Source organism: Loxodonta africana, chromosome 2 (assembly GCF_030014295.1).
Source record: "Loxodonta africana isolate mLoxAfr1 chromosome 2, mLoxAfr1.hap2, whole genome shotgun sequence".
Taxonomy (NCBI): Eukaryota; Metazoa; Chordata; class Mammalia; order Proboscidea; family Elephantidae; genus Loxodonta; species Loxodonta africana.
In genome coordinates, this window is record NC_087343.1 from 42,324,205 (window position 1) to 42,341,618 (window position 17,414).

The window sequence follows — 17,414 nt, forward strand, 5'->3', positions numbered from 1 at the left end:
TCGGCAAGTTTTCCACCTTTGACAGAGTGTCATCTTACCACTTTTCTGTTGCTCTCCATTAATGGAAAATATTTGAGGGTTCCCTCTCTCACAGGTTTCTCTGCCTTACACAGGCTCCAGTTTATATGGGTTTTGCTGTATTTGTACATAGATACGTTGTTGTCGTTAGGTGCTGTTGAGTTGGTTCCAACTCATAGCGACCCTATGTACAACAGAACGAAACACTGCCCCATCCTACACCATCCTCACAGTCATAGCTATGCTCGAGCCCATCCTTGCAGCCACTGTGTCTATCCGTCACCTTGACAGTATTCTTCTCTTTCGCTGACCCTCTACTTTACCAAGCATTGATGTCCCTCTCCAGGGATTCCTATCAGGTCCCTCCTGATAACATGTCCAGAGTTGAGTGAGATGAAGTCTCACCATCCTCCCTTCTAAGAGAGCATTCTGGCTGTACTTGCAAAACAGATTTGTTCGTTCTTCTGGCAGTCCGTGGTATAGTCAATATTTTTCGCCAACATGATAATTCAAAGGTGTCAGTACTTCTTCAGTCTTCCTTATTCATTGTCCAGCTTTTGCATACACATGAAACGATTGAAAATATCATGACTTGGGTCAGGCACACCTTTACGTTTTAACACTTTAAAGAGGTCTTTTGCAGCAGATTTGCCCAATGCAACCCGTCTTTTGATTTCTTGACTGCTGTTTCCATGGGTATTGATTGTGGATCCAAGTAAAATGAAATCCTTGACAACTTCAATTTTTTTTCCGTTTATCATGATGTTGCTTTTTGGTCCCATTGTGAGGAGCTTTGTTTTCTTTACATTGAGGTGTAATCTGTACTGAAGGCTGTGGTCTTTGATCTTCATTAGTAAGTGCTTCAAGTCCTCTTCACTTTGAGCAAGCAAGGTTGTGTCATCTGCATAATGCAGGTTGTTAATGAGTCTTCTGCCAATCCTGATGCCTTGTTCTTCTTGCTGTAGTCCAGCTTCTCAGATTATTTGCTCAGTATACAGATTGAATAAGCATGGTAAAAGGATACAGTCTTGATGCATGCCTTTTCTGATTTTAAACCACACGGTGTCCCCTTGCTCTGTTTGAACGATGGCCTCTGCTCTATATACAGGTTCCTCATGAGCACAGTTAACTGTTTTGGAGTTATCCACACAGTCAAATGCCTTTGCATGGTCAGTAACACACAGGTAACATCCTTCTGGTATTCAGTTTTCAGCCAAGATCCACCTGACATCAGCAATGACATACCTTGTTCCCTGGTCTTTTTCTGAATCCGGCTTGAATTTCTGGCAGTTCCCTGTCAGTGTACTGCTGCAATCATTTGTTGTCTTCAGCAAAATTTTACTTCTGTGAGATATTAATGATATTGTTTGATAATTTTCACATTCTGTTGGATCACCTTTCTTTGGAATGGGCACAAGTATGGATCCCTTCCAATCAGTCATGAAGCTGTCTTCCAAATTTCTCGGCATAGGCGAGTGAGTGTTTCCAGCGCTGCATCCGTTTGTTGAAACATCTCAGTTGGTATCCCGTCAATTCCCGGAGCCTGGTTTTTCACCACTGTGCCTTGGTGCAACTTGGACTTTTTCCTTCAATACCATTGGTTCTTGATCATATGCTACCTCCTGAAATGGTTGAACATTGACCAGTTCTTCTTGGTACAGGGACTGTGTGTATACTGTCCGTCTTCTTTTGATGCTCCTTGTGTCATTCAATATTTTGCCCATAGAATCCTTCAAAATTGCAACTTGAGGCTTTAATTTTTTCTTCAGTTCTTTTAGCTTGAGAAATGCTGAGCTTCTTCCCTTTTGATTTTCTAACTGCAGGCTTCTGTGCATTTCATTATGATATTTTTTCTTCTCGAGCCGCCCTTTGAAATCTGTTCAGCCTTTTAACTTTATCATTTCTTCCATTTGATTAACTGCTCTGTGTTTTAAGAGCAAGTTTCAGAGTCTCTTCTGACATCCATTTTTGTCTTTTCTTTCTTTCCTGTCTTTTTAATGATCCTTTGCTTTCTTCATATATGATGTCCTTGAGGTCATCCCACAACTCATGTGGTGTTCGGTCATTACTGTTTGGTGTGTCAAATCTATTCTAGAGATGATCTCTAAATTCACGTGGGATATTCTCAAGGTCATCTTTTGGCTCTTGTGAACTTGTTTTAATTTTTTTCAGCTTCAACTTGAACTTGCATAGGAGCAATTTATGGTCTGTTCCAAAGTCAGCCCCGGCCTTGTTCTGACTGATAGTATTGAACTTCTCCGTCATCTCTTTCCACAGGTTTAGTTGATTTGATTTCCTGTGTATTCTATTGAGTGAGGTCCACGTGTGTGGACACTGTTTATGGTGTTGAAAAGAAGTATTTTCAATGAAGAAGTTGTTGGTCTTGCAAAATTCTGTGATGCAATCTCCAGTGCCGTTTCTGTCACCAAGGCCATATTTTTGAACTACTGATCCTTCTTCTTTGTTTCCAGCTTTCACATTCCAGTCACCAGTAATCATCAATGCATCTTGATTGCATGTTTGATCAATTTCAGACTACAGAAGTTGGTAAAATTCTTCAATTTCTTTATCTTCGGCATTAGTGGTTGGTGTGTAAATTTGAATAATAGTCATATTAACTGGTCTTATTTGTAGGTTCGTGGATATTATCCTATCACTGACAGGTTTGTACTTCAGGATAAATGTTAAAATGTTTTGACGATGAATATGACACCATTCCTCTTCAGTTTGTCATTCCCTGCCTTGTAGACCATATGAGTGTCCAATTGAAAAAGACCAATGCTAGTCCTTTTCAGCTCACTAATGCCAAGGATATCTATCTTTATGCATTCCGTTTCATTTTTGATAACTTCCTATTTTCCAAGATTCATACTTCATACATTCCATGTTCCAATTATTAGTGGATGTTTGCAGCTATTTTTTCTTATTTTTAGGCATGCCACATCAGCATATGAAGATCCAGAAAGCTTGACTTAATCCATGTCATTAAGGTCAGCTCTACTTTGAGGAGGCAGCTCTTCCGTAGTCGTATTTTGAGTACCTTCCAACCTGAGGGGCCCATCTTCCAGACAGTGTTCTGGTGCTATTCATAAGGTTTTCACTGGCTGATTTCTTCAGAAGTAGACTGCCAGGTCCTTCTTCCAAGTGTGTCTTAGTCTGGAGGCACCACTGAAACCTGTCCACCATGGGTGATCCTGCTGGTACTTGAAATACTAGTGACATAGCTTCCAGCATCACAGCAACACACAACCCACCACAGTAAGACAAAGTGACAGACACGTGATATGTAGATATAAGATAGTTTAGGCAAAAATGGGATCGTACTGTGCATATTGATAGTATTTTCACTTAGTAGTATATCTTGGATATCTTTTCATGAATTTTAAGAGCTTTGCCATTGCTTTTTTTTTTTTTTTTTGTACTTTCAGTGAAAATTTACAGTTCAAGTCAATTTCTCATACAAAAACTTATACATACATTGTTATGTGACCCTAGTTGTTCTCCCTACAATGTGACAATACGCTCTTTCTCTCCACCCTGTATTTCCTGTGTGCATTCAACCAGCTTCTGTGTCCCCCTCTGCCTTCTCATCTCACCTCCAAACAGGGGCTGCCCACATAGTCTCGTGTGTCTACTTGAGCTAAGAAAGAAGCACATCCTCACCGGTATCATTTTCTGTCATATAGCCCAGTCTAATCTTTGTCTGAAGAGTTGGCTTCAGAAGTGGTTTTAGTTTTGGGCTAACAGTATCCAGGGGCCATGACCTTTGGGGTCCCTCCAGTCTGAGTCAGACCATTAAGTCTGGTCGTTTTACTAGAATTTGAGGTATGCATCCAACTTTTCTTGTGCTCCATCAGGGATTCTTTGTTGTGTTCCCTGTGAGGGCAGTCTTTGGTGCTACCCAGGCACCATCTAGTTTTTCTGGTGTCAACCATTGCTTTTTATTTTAAATAAATTTGACACAGGTTTTTGGAGGAATTAAATACGGAGAAGACACAGTAAAACTGGGTTAGGTTTTAGTTCAGCGATTCTTTCCTTTTTCACTCCCTGAAAGGTCCATCCCCTTTTCAACATCCCCATGACCAAACTCAAATTTTGAAGTCCACTTTATTTTTCTTGCCTAGTGTAATGTCTGAGACAGTGACGCAGAATAAATATTATTGGATGCATCATCATAAAGGGCCAAATACCATAGAAACTCTGTTGTTTTAGGTAGCGTTTCTAGTTCAAGGAGTACATATATGGGTTGCGTGAACTGTTGATCTAATCTAGTGTATGACACTTTAAATTATTTTCACTGATAAACATCTTAACAAGTAGAAGGAAAATGCTTTCATTCTATCAAAGAAAAGGTGGGACATTATTTTGAAGAACAACATGAAGTAGAATTTAAAGGAATTTTAGTTATTCAATTGCTAAGACAGAGTGAACAGTTGTTATGGAAAAAGCTACCAAATTGATACATTTATCATACATTTAGTTCATCTTTGGTGTATTCAGAAATATAGGAAATAAAAGATTTATGCTTGGCAAGATTATTTATAAAAATATTTTATGCCAATTTTGAAAAGAGGTTATGAGCATAATATAAAAAGTGCGAGGTTTTACTTTTTTTGAATAACATTCATTTAAATTTGATGCTTCAACCATCCTGTGAAGTAATATTAGAAAAGGAATAAGGCATGTCTGTGTATACAAAAGATTTCTGAGAGAGCATACATGATAAAAGCAAGAAAGCTGTGTAGAAAGCTGTGTAATAAATAGCAGCTCAGATTTGTTGAACACTTGCTATATGCCCAGCCCAGTTCTAAATACTTTGCATGTATTAACTCATTTCATCCTCAGAACAAAATTAATATTACCTGCCTCCTACTTCCTGTCGAGTCTATTCCAACTCATAACGACCCCATGTGACAGAGTAGAAGAGGAAACTTGAGGTACCAAGAGATTAAGTAATTTTTCCATGTCAGATTACTAGTAAGTGGAAGAGTTTGGATTCAGATGTACGAAGCCTGTGTTCTTTGTTCCTTGCTATATATTGTGACTATTTTCTTTCCTCACATCAATATTGATTACACAACATGATTTTCAATTGACGCATAGTAATCTTTCATGAATATGGCTTCATTTATTAGACCAGTAATAAAACCCACTGCTGTCGACTGCCGTCGAGTTGATTCCGACTCATAGTGACCCTGTAGGACAGAGTAGAACTGCCTCATAGGGTCTCCAAGGCTGTAATCTTTATGGAAGCAGATTGCCATATCTTTCTCTTGTAGAGTGATAACATAAAAATATTGTTAGATATTTTAGTTGTTGTCTTAAACATCCATTTGCCATTCAGCCTGGGTCTGATTCCTGTTGTATGAGCTTAGGCAAGTAACTCATTTTTTCTGTACCTCAGTTTCCTCATCAGTTGTTGTTTTTGGGTGCCATTGAGACTGTTTCAACTCATAGCAACCCCCTGCGACAGAGTAGAACTGCCCCATAGAATTGTTTGTTTTTTTAAATAAAATTTTATTGTTTTTTTGGTGAAAGCTTACATACACAGTAAATTAGGTTTCCATTTGACAGTTTCTGTACAAATTGTTCAGTGACATTAGTTACGTTCCTCACAATGAGTCAGCATTCTCTTTAATTGTGTTCTGGTTGTTCTATACCCATAGGGTTTTCTTGGCTGTAATCTTCTAGAAGCAGATTGCCAGGTCTTTCTCCCACAGACCTCCTGAGTGGGTTTGAACCACCAACCTTTCAGTTAGCAGCCACGTGCTTAACCATTTGCGCCACCAGGGCTCCTTTTCCTCATCAATAAAACTGTAGTATTAGTACCTCGTAGCATTTTATGAGGAATAAGTGAGAATGCGTGTAGAGTGATTACAACAATTTTTATTACATAGTAAGTGCTCGGAAAGGTAAATGCTGAAATAATGGTGGCGCAAATGGTTTGAACCCACCCTGCAGTACTACAGAAGAAAGGCCTGGTGATCTGTTTCCATAAAGATTGTTTTTGTTGGGTACCATTGAGTCTATTCCTACATAGTGACCCCATGTGACAGGGTAGAACTGCCCCATAGGATTTTCTTGTCTGTAATTTTCATGGAAGTAGATCACCAGGACTTTGTCCTACAGAGCCCCAAGGAAATCCTATAGGGCATTTCTACTCTGTAACACGTGGAGTTGCCATGAGTCAGAATTGACTCAACAGCAACAGGTTTTTAAGTGCTCAATAAGTGTTTATCATCGTGGTCATTTTTACTAATTTTTCACTACTAAAATGTAATGACACGGTGTAGCAACATCTGTGTACATACAGTTTCAAGCACATATCTAATCATTTCTTTAGGATGTATTTCTAGAAGTGACATTGTTGGGAAAAGGTTATACACTTTTCTACCTTGGTTGTAGGTTGCAGAGTGGCCCTCCAGGAAAGTTTATCTATATCACATTATGAGACTGCTCTTTACCCCAGATTCATTTGAATTTGAATATTATTGTAACTTCTGCCCATAGTGTTTTATTTGCATTTCTTTGATTTGCATTAGGAAGTCATAAATTTTGAAATGAAATTAAATGAAAAAGAACTAGGGTCTTTAAAAATCTTGGAAAGTGCTTAGAAGTTCCCCTCAGACTCATTAAAATGAGCTAAATACAGAATTTACTATATCATCTTCGCCTAATTAAGCACTTTTAACTAAACCTCAAGCCCTTCTTAAAATTAGTTTATAAATGATTTCTTACTCAATTTTTTTTGTGTTTGATTTAGTTCTTAGTATTAAAACAGTTTGGTTTTCTTCTGCATTGTATTGCCAGTATTTATTTCAGCCACCTTATCATTTAAGTAATTGTAGATGGGCAGACTTAGGACTATAGCTACAGTTTATAAGACTGTAGAGAAATATGTACTGGAATTCCAAATGATAATTTATAATAGATCTTTCAGAAATGGGAATTATTTGTATTGAAAAGATCCCATTTGTCCCTAATTCACCTATTTATTTTCTCTCTTCTCCCAAACCTGTGTTAGCTTCTCTCGTTCCTCCCGGTGAACTTTTTGGATCACTTACCACGTACCAGGCAGTATGTCAGATAATTTATGTGCATTATTTCATTCCTATTGCCATTTAGGAGGTGAGCAACTTTCTTTCCTTCTTTCTTTGTTTAGGTCAGCAGCTTTCAAACTGTTTGCCTGTGACCCACAATTAAAAACCAAAACCAAACCCACTGCCATCAAGTCGATTCCGACTCATAGTGACCCTAGAGGACAGAGTAGAACTGCCCCGTAGAGCTTCCAAGGAGTGCCTGGTGGATTTGAACTGCCGCCCCTTGGTTAGCAGCCGTAGCACTTAACCATTACACCACCAGGGTTTCTGACCCACAATTGGAAAGATATTTTACCTAGATTCACAAAGCAATACATAATATATTCATATATTTCTATCCCCTCCATCCCTCTCAATGTTGCTTTCAACTCACTAAATTTATTTTTCAGTCCACCATTTTGTAATAGGTCACTATGTACCACAGATTGAAAAGCACTACCTTAAGTGACAGTTTTAAAACACTCATTACAATCGTCTTTACCATTTGGTTTCTGTTTCATTTGGGACACATTGTTCCCCAGAGATGATGACTGTCAAGTTCAGTTTCAACAGTTTCATGAAAGACAATGTAGTTTCACAGAGCCAGAGAGACCAAACATTGTCCAAATCCAGAACCAGAAATGCCATGTATAGTTAATAAAGAATATGTATATTCATGTCTAGAATCCTAGGAATTCTGTTCCTTGATGGACCTGGGTGGCCTTCCGATAAAAGTTAGCCATGTACTACAGCCTTCAGTATGGATTACACCTCAACATAAAGAAAACAAAAATCCTCACAACTGGACCAATAAGCAACATCACGATAAATGGAGAAAATACTGAAGTTGCCATGGATTTCATTTTACTTGGGTTCACAATCAGCAGTCAAGAAATCAAAGTATTGCCTTGGGCAAGTCTGCGGCAGAAGACCTCCTTGAAGTGTTAAAAAGCAGAGATGTCACTTGAGGACTAAAGTGCGCCTGACCCAAGCCATGGTATTTTCAGTCGCTTCACATGCATGCGAAAGCTAGACAGTGAATAAGGAAGACGGAAGAATTGATGCCTTTGAATTATGGTGTTGATGAAGAGTATTGAATATACCGTAGACTGTCAAAAGATGAAAAAAAGCTGTCTTGGTAGAAGGACAACCAGAATGCTCCTTAGAATAATGGATGGTGAGACTGTGTCTCACTTACTTTGGACATGTTACCAGGAGGGATCAGTTCCTGGAGAAGGACATCATGCTTAGTGAAGTAGAGGGTCAGTGAAAGAGGAAGACCCTCAACAAGATGGATTAACACAATAGCTGCAACAGTGGGCTCAACTGTAGCAAGGATTGTGAGGATGTCTGAGGACTGGGCAGTGTTTTGATCTGTTGTACACAGGACTGGGCAGTGTTTTGATCTGTTGTACACGGGGTCGCTGTGAGTCGGAACCCACTCAACATCACCTAACAACAGCAGCCTTTCCACAGATAGCTCATATTCTTCAAAATCTGTGACTTTCTTCTTAAATTATAAGTCCATTTTTACCAAATATCTCTGCTGCTCTTCAGAATTTTGAATCATAGTGATATCAACATAGTTCAGCAGTGAGGTATAAATATATTTGCAGTAGTCATTGATTCAGTCCATAGTTACAGACTTCAAACCAAGCAAGCATCGTTGCTCTTCTGTGCCAACCTCCTTGCTCTGGATTTTCAGTTGACATCAGAGTATTCAGCTATCCTGTTACATCACGAAGAAAGCACAATGGGGTTAAGTTTATCATTTTTCTAGTTCATGTGTGGTTACTAATCACGTAAATAATTTGGGGCAAAAAAAAAAACAAACAAAAAACTGCAGCCCAGGGTTGCATCTACTTTACATGTTATTCACCTGGGATTTAGAAAAATAAAGTGAGGTAGGCCACAGTAGAGACAGAATCCTCTAGCATGTTATTCTCTATGTTTGTGTCCTCTGAGTTAAACAGTTAAACATGGTCATTTGTTACTACATAATCTGTTTGGGATTGCAGTTTACATGCACAACAGTAAGTTGTGTATGAATAACGGAAGTGTTTTGTGACACTCTATAAATAATTTGCATTCAATTACTTTTTTCCATCAATTAACCATAAATTGGCATTTTCTTATTACCATAAACTTAGAAAAAATTCATTGTGTCTTGGTGACCTCTATCAGGATGTTTATATTCTGATTATTTATTTATTTTTAGTGCTTGATGTGACTGCTGTTTTCTTGAACATTGCGTTCAGTTTCTTTAGTAACTGTTAAAAGAATCAGATTAATAACTTCACAGAGTTAAGTCCGCTGCTTTGCTAAGAAAGGACAAATATAGGATAGCCAATAGTTATATCTTTCCTCTACTATTTCTTGTGTTATTTCCTTTTAATAGCTTTTTATTACTGAATTTTATATCAAGCAGTCATCAAAGGAAAGTAATATTTTTTCCTTGGCTGGCTATTAGAAAAGAATGTATGCTATAAAAGTCATTAAATTGTAAAGGAAAAGATTACCATAATGCCGGGGTAGTGGTTACCTCTAGAGGGGACTGTGGTTCTAGCCTTCTAGGTGGTAGGTCTATGAATGCTTACTTTATAACTCTGTTAAACTATAAATGCATGTTTTGTACACCTTTCTCAATATATCGTATTTATAGTAAAAATGTTGGGGGGAGAAATTCTTAATTTTATCTACCTGTGTCTGTATACAGGAGCCCTGGTGATGCAGTGGTTCAAGCAGTTGACTGCTAACCGAAAGGTCCGTGGTTTGAAACCACCAGTGGTTCCATGGGAGAAAGATGTGGCAGTCTGCTTCCATAGAGATTTACAGGCTGAGAAACCCCGTGGGGTTGCTATGAGTCAGAATCAACTGGATAGCAGTGGGATTGGTTTTTGGATATCTGTATACTACTTTTTTTTTTTTTACTTACAAAATCACATTAAGATAAATGAGTTAGGAAAATTGTTAGTGTTATATCATTTGATTGTTTTGAAGTTTAGGATGCAGAAGTCTTAGAATCCCTCTTAACTCTGACTGACCAGCAAATACAACCTCAAAAAAAGAAAAACATTTAAACTTTAAACTGGAAGCTACAATTTAATTTTCTATTTTAGCAGCGTGTCTTGGTTGAAGTGGAATAGACTTTCTATATTTGCTGATTAGTTTTTAATAAAAACATCTTTGATTAATGTTTGCATTATTAAAATGTCATATTGTCTGTTTCCAAAAAGAACTACGTATGTACTATTAAAGGAAAGGTAAATGATCTAAAAGCTACATGTTGAAACTAAGATGAGAAAAACTTGGGGACATTGAACGGAATAATGGACAAGGTGTTTAGCAGCTTATAGAATGTCTTCATATATCTATTGGATATTACGTCATGATATTGTTGTAGATCACCAGGCCTTTTCTCCCATGGAGCAGCTGGGGGGTTTGAACCACTGATCTTTGGGTTACTGGCCAAGAGCTTTAACCATTGCACCACCAGGACTCCTTTACATCATGGTAAAAGCTGAATATTTAAGTCACTTAAGTCATTTCTGTGGGAACATTGACAGCCCCTGGGCGGAACAGATGGTTAAGTGCCTATTAACCAGAAGGTTGGTGGTTCAAACCTACCCATCAGCACCTCAGAAGAAAGACCTGGCCATCTGGTCCTGAAAGGTCACAACCTTGAAAACCCTGTGCGTGCAGTTCTGCTCTGCACACGTGGGGTCACCATGAGTTGGAATTGACTCCACAGCAAGGGGTTTGTAACATTTCTACTTTAGTTTAGCTCAGTAGTGCTTAAGCTTTAGTATGCTTAAGAACTACTTTACAGGGTTATATTAAAAAAAAAAAAGAATGTGTACTGTACATCAACAAATCTTGAACTTTTTGCTTTCCAGTATGTTCTTAAAATTATTGAGGACCCGAAGATAATGGTCTGTGTCTATCAATATTTACTGTGTTAGGAGTTGAGAACTAAAAGTTTTGAAGTATTTACTTATGAATGAATTTTAAAGTAGCAATATAAATTCACTTCATATTAAAATATATTTTTATGAAAAGTAACTCGATTTTCCCAAACATGAGTGAGAAGAGTAACATTGTATTACATTTTTGCAAATCTCTTTGATGTCTAGCTTAATAGAAGACAGTTGGTTCCTCACACCTGCCTTTGCATTCAGTCTGTTACAATGTGTTGTTTTGTTGTAGTATGTGAAGAAAATCTAGCAGTACAGGGAGGAGTATTTAGTATTTTAATAGTCTGTTCGGATAATTTAGGATATTTTTCTTTGATACTACACCAAAATTCAGCAAATGGTAGTTGTAAGATGAGTTGTAACTTGGAATCTGAAACTATAGCAACAAATTTTTTGTCTGCTCATGTTAAAATCTGTTGGTCTGTCTTACACTGTGAATGAATCTTTTACCCTGGTGTGATTTTTAAAACAGTGTGCGCTGGTCATTTAAATAACAGTTGACTAAATTATGTAGATACCTAAATGTTATCACGGTTCATTCAGTATCAAAAAATCACATTTGATCTCACCAGAGATCATCACTAGTCTCATCAGAAAAGACTTTTTAAGTTTAGAAGCTGTCAAGCTCATGGTGGCAGATACATTCTAATTTTCACTTTAAAGCTTTAATTTTATTATTGACAACAAGTAGTGTCAGTTGCCCTCCTTGAAATGTCAAGCTTGTCTCACTCACTTTTGAAAAGATGTCTGCCAGATACCCAAATCTGAATAACCATGGTTTATCAGTCATTTTTTCAAGACAAAATAGGTACTTCATGAAAAAAGTGGCTAATTGGAATTGACAACTCAAACCATTGCCAAGTGTCTTTTGGTATGCAGCAGAAGTACTTTATGTGTACTTCTCATTTTGTTACACAGAATATAAAAAAAATATGGGCTCAAAGGTTGGAATTTAATAAAATTAGTAATTTTTACTGGTTCATATGGACAGCTTAAGTAAAACTGGCATTTTAAAACGTGTGCGTTTTCGTATTTGTTTGTTGGTCTGTTTACCTGATAATGTGTGGCAGTGAAGAAGATAATGATTGCTTATACAGTTTTGGTTTTACACGCTTCCTTTGTGATAAGATGCAAGCAGTTTTGCCTACCAGTTTTACTTATGTACCACCAGTGCAAATTTCAACACAGTGAACAAGGGAAATAATAACTTAGTATTATTATGAAAATAGGTTAGGCTTTATGGTCCTCCCTTCCCCAAAAGGGTCTCAGAGATACCACCACCACTGCCACCACCAAGAGTCTTCAGACCACACTTTGGATGCGAGTGGTGTACATAAGTAAGATTTTCACTCTTTTCGGTGACTGTAGAACCTCACTCCTTCCAATGTGTCTATTCTGTGTTATAAATCTATTAATTTTATTTTGCATCTGAGAGAACTGAAGGTAAGTGACATACCCAAGGTCACATGACTAGTTAAGTAAGTAGGTGGTACTGGGATTTCTGTAAAGATCTTTCAGATACTACATTCCCATTCTGCTGTACTTTTAAAGAAATTTCTCAACCCTGAGTATATTGTGAGCTGATAAAATTTTCCTTAATATCTCTGCTAAATTATTGAAGTTACACGGCTGTGCATATACTATCTTCTTTATTTTATTTTATTTTTTAAATGGTTGTAGGCAGTGGGAGAGATCAGTGGCTTGTGCTGAGACAACCCAAATCAGGGTGACAGCAGTACTTGTCCCTACAACTCCCATACCAAAGCCACATGACCTAAAGAAAGAAAAGTTGCTCTTAGGCCAGAGCCTAGTCAACACAGTTCCAAGTTGGAGCATACATGTCCTTGAAATGTCACTAGTAGGATAGACCCATTTTAGGTATCTTAGAGCCCCAGAGCAAAAGTCAAAGGACTGATAGGTCACAGATGTTGTTGTCGTTGCTAAGTGCCGTTGAGTCGGTTGCACCTCATAGTGACCCTGTGTACAACAGAGCTAAACATTGCACAGTCTTGCACCATCCTTATTCTGCTTGAGCCTATTGCTGCAGCCACTGTGTTAGTCCATCTCTTTGAGGATAAGGAAAACCAAGTTTGATGCAGTAAGGACTGGCAAAATGTGGAAGCAACTGTCTTCTGTAGGTAACCCACTGAAAAAGTAGGGTAGGATGATGTGGTAATGATTCATTTCTTGACTCCACTCCCCTCCGCAATTATCCAGCCACATAGACAGTTACCAGAAAGAGATGTATCACTTACCTCTATTCTCCAGCCTTTGTCAGGTATGCCAACTCCCCAGTCATCCTTTCAGTAAGTCTGGGCTCTTACCGATTATACTCCTACTATCTGACATATATTATTCCTGAAGATGGAACTGATATTTCTTGAATATGAGTCGTTTCTTGATCTAAATCAGTTATATCTGTCATCAAATATTTTTGAGCACCTATTATTATGTGTAAAATGCTTTTGCAAGGCACTGTGAACAATATAAAAACTATTCCACATTATTCCTGGAATATATGATCTTATAGTTCACTTTTTGAGTCAGGTGACTTGGGTGTAAATGTGAGCTTTATATCACTTTTTAGCCAAGTTACCTTAGCTTCCATATTTATAAAATGGTAATGGTACATTAAGGGTGTTTCCATCATGTGAGATAACATATGTAAAATTCCTAGAATAAGGTTTGGCATATAGTGTTATTTCCTTCATTTGCCCTTATCTCAAGGAGCATGCAGCAATAGTTAGAAGACAAGGTCAATACATGAACATTAAATAATTATATAAGAATGAAACAAGAGAAGTTTCAAAAGATATCTTAAAGGAATGTATAATTTTTACCAAAAGAACGTTGGGCAGTAAATGTCATAGGTTCAAAGTAGATTAAAAGAGTTTTTGGCTGAATTTTTCTGAGGTTTCATGAGGTAGTAAGAACTTGCCCTGGGTCTTGAATAATTATAGGATTTGCACTAAGGTAGGGAGGACTTCTGAAGTAGGATGAATGTCTTAAGGAAATATATAAAGATGGGAAAGCACAAGATTGATTCAGGACAGTCTTTAGACCAGTTTGGTTGGAGAGGATGGTTTATATAGGAGAGTGGTGACAGACATAGCTAGGAAGGCAAAGTGAAGCTGGATTCTTAATGCATTTACGATGTAGAAAAGAATTATAGTGCTTGTAAAGATTGAGTATCCCTGTCTAGCAATGCAGTCTAGTGGTTAAGAACACAAACTCTGGAGCCAGACTTCCTGGGCTCTAATCCTTGCTCTATAAATTAATTGCCCTGTAAATTTCCTTACCAGTAAACTACGTGATATAATAGTACCCACCTTAAACCAAAAAACCAGACCTATTGCCATTGAGTCAAATTCCAACTCATAGCGACCCTATAGGACAGAGTAAAACTGCCCCGAAGGCTTTCCAAGGCTACAAATCTTTACAGAAGCAGACTGCCACATCTTTCTCCCACAGAGATGCTGGTGGATTCAAACCACCAACCTTTTTGGTTTGCGGCCAAGCGCTTAGCCGCTACATCACCAGGGCTCCAACACCCACCTTGCCGGGCTGTTGTTGTTCTTAGGTACCGTCGAGTTGGTTCCAACTTATAGTGACCGTATATACAACAGGATGAAATATCGCCTGGTTCTTTGCAGTCCTCGGAATCGTTATGCTTAAGCCCGTTGTTGCAACCACTGTATCAGTCCATCTCATTGAGGGTCTTCCTCTTTTTCGATGACCCTCTACTTTACCAAGCATGATGTTCTTCTCCAGGGACTGATCCATCCTGATAACATGTCCTAAGTACATGAGACAAAGTTTTTCCATCCTTGCTTCTAAGGAGCCTTCTGGTTGTACTTCTTCCAAGTTAGATTCGTTTGATCTTTTGGCAGTCTGTGGTATATTCAGTATTCTTCCCCAGCACCACAATTCAAAAGTATCAGTTCTTGTTCAGCCTTCCTTACTCATTGTCCAGCTTTCACATGCATATGAGACGATTGAAAACACTGTGGATTGGGTCAGGTGTGCCTTAGCACATTATGAGGACTAAATGAGTTAATGTGTGCAAAGCACTTTGTAGTGTCTAACATATACTAAGGATATAAGAAAAATGACTGTTATTGTTATTAGATTGAGCAAGAAAAGCAGAAAACAATTTTTTTTATAGTGATTAAGAGTTTTCTATTAGTATATTGTTACTTACCATTCTCAAATTATTTGATTTATTTTTACAAGTAATTGTCTGTTTTTTGTGCGTTGCAGTGTTTGGGAAATGGGAAGTAATGACAGCTGGCACCTGAACTAAGTACTTCTATAGGAACCACCATTCCAGAACTTCAGGATGAATGGGGATATGCCCCATGTCCCCATCACTACTCTTGCGGGGATTGCTAGTCTCACAGATCGTAAGTTTGGTTTATTTATGTAATTTAAATCCTATTCTTTTGTTAACGGTGATTTTGAGAGAGACTGTAACAAAAGTTACCTATAATGTCATAGTAGAAAAATGGTTAAGATTTAAAATTTTGAGTGACAAACATCATTATTTCCTTTGATTTATTGGCATAAATGTGAAAGAAGCAAAATAGAACAAAAGTTAGTGTTACCAGCTAATATTAGGTTAAAACCTTAATTTCTGTCTCCTACTAAGAATCCATTAAGAATTGGTTGTAGATGTTTGTTAAATGGTTTTTACATGATTAATGAAAAAGTAAGGAGCAAAGAACATGACAGAGTATTATGAAAAATCAAATCTAAGGAAGCATGCAGATTGCATGGAGGAACTAATGCAAACTTATTTTTTTAGAGCTGAAATTGCCCTTCAAAGGAGAAAAAATTTAACAACCCAACTTATATGTATATATATATATATTTTTTTAGTGACATCTGTTATTTTGGATGTCAGTTCAGTAATTTTTCATAGGTATGGTCAGCCTTCCGTATCCACGGGTTCCACGTTCGTGAATTCAACTGTGGATGGGAGATACTAGGAAAAAAAATGTTACGTTGTTGATGTGAACTATGTAGGTAGGCCTCTATGGTTGTGTCTCTACTAAAGATGTACAGACCTTTTTTCTTGTAATTATTCCATAAACAATATAGTACAATACAATATAGTATGTCAACTGTCACAGCATTTACATTGTATTAAGTATTATAAGGAAACCCTGGTGGCATAGTGGTTTTGTGCTACGGCTGCTAACCAAAGGGTCGGCAGTTCGAATCCGCCAGGCGCTCCTTGGAAACTCTTTGGGGCAGTTCTACTCTGTCCCACAGGGTCACTACGAGTGGGAATTGACTTGACAGCACTGGGTTTGGTTTTTTGGTTTTTAGTATCATAAGCAATCTAGAGATGATTTTAAGTATATGGGAGGATGTGCCTATGTTATAGGACATACTACATACACCATTTTATGTAAGAGACTTGAGCACCGGTGAATTTTGGTATCCATGAGGGGGGAGGGGGGTCCTGAAACCAGCCCCCTTCAGATACCAAGGGACAACTGTATCAGCCGCCTATTTTACTCTGAACATTTAAGAAATTTCACAAACATTGTCAATCTTTTGATATTTTTTTAATGTAACACAATTTTCTATGGATTCATCCTTTTAGTAGGCACCTACCTCTAATTCTTAGTCCATGCATAATGAGGCAGATAGTTACCTACAATGATAATCCCTGTGTCATTCTCAATAAATAAAGAGAAAAGAGATACAAAAACGAAGGATGAAAAGGAAGGACACGGCATGCTTTTATGTAGCGTTGCGCAAGATTTGGAGCTTTATAATAAAGGAGCTATGAGAATATACCTTCACAAAATGATTTTATCCATTTTCAGAATGCTGCACTATTTTTCTATTTTGTTCATTTGTATTTTTTCCTATTTCCAAATGGTTTTACTGGGGTGAAATAGAACAGTGTACAACTTTGAGCTTAGGAAATTAGCATGACTATTTTATGACTTCTAGGTTAGCATGAAAAAAGCAAAAGGTCATTCAAAAGACAGAAGAAAAGACCCAAATGGATGTCAGAAGAGACTCTGAGACTTGCTCTAGAACATAGAGTAGCTAAAGTGAATGGAAGAAATGATGAAGGAAAAGAGCTGAACAAAAAATTTCAAAGGGTGTTCAAGAAGACAAAGTAAATATTATAACAAAAAGTGCAGAGACCTGGAGTTAGAAAACCAAAGGGAAGAACGCCCTCGGCATTTGTTAACCTGAAAGAACTGAAGAAAAATTGTAAGCTTCGAGTTGCAGTATTGAAGGATTCTACGGGCAGAATATTGAATGACGCAGGAAGCATTTAAAAGAAGATGGAAGAAGTACTCAGTCACTGTACCAAAAA

The 17,414-nt window shown here is 37.7% G+C and overlaps 1 protein-coding gene across 10 annotated transcripts in view; it reads left to right on the forward strand.

Annotated features, from left to right (window-relative positions):
- Window positions 1–17,414, forward strand: part of NIPBL (NIPBL cohesin loading factor) — a 237,367-nt gene that overhangs the window by 84,731 nt on the left and 135,222 nt on the right. For all 10 annotated transcript variants that reach the window (XM_064271355.1, XM_003407996.4, XM_064271348.1 and 7 more), the window contains one exon: window positions 15,332–15,474. In XM_064271355.1, the coding sequence (XP_064127425.1) occupies window positions 15,411–15,474 (64 nt within the window). In that variant the 5' untranslated portion in view covers window positions 15,332–15,410. The remainder of the gene's footprint in view (window positions 1–15,331; window positions 15,475–17,414) is intronic.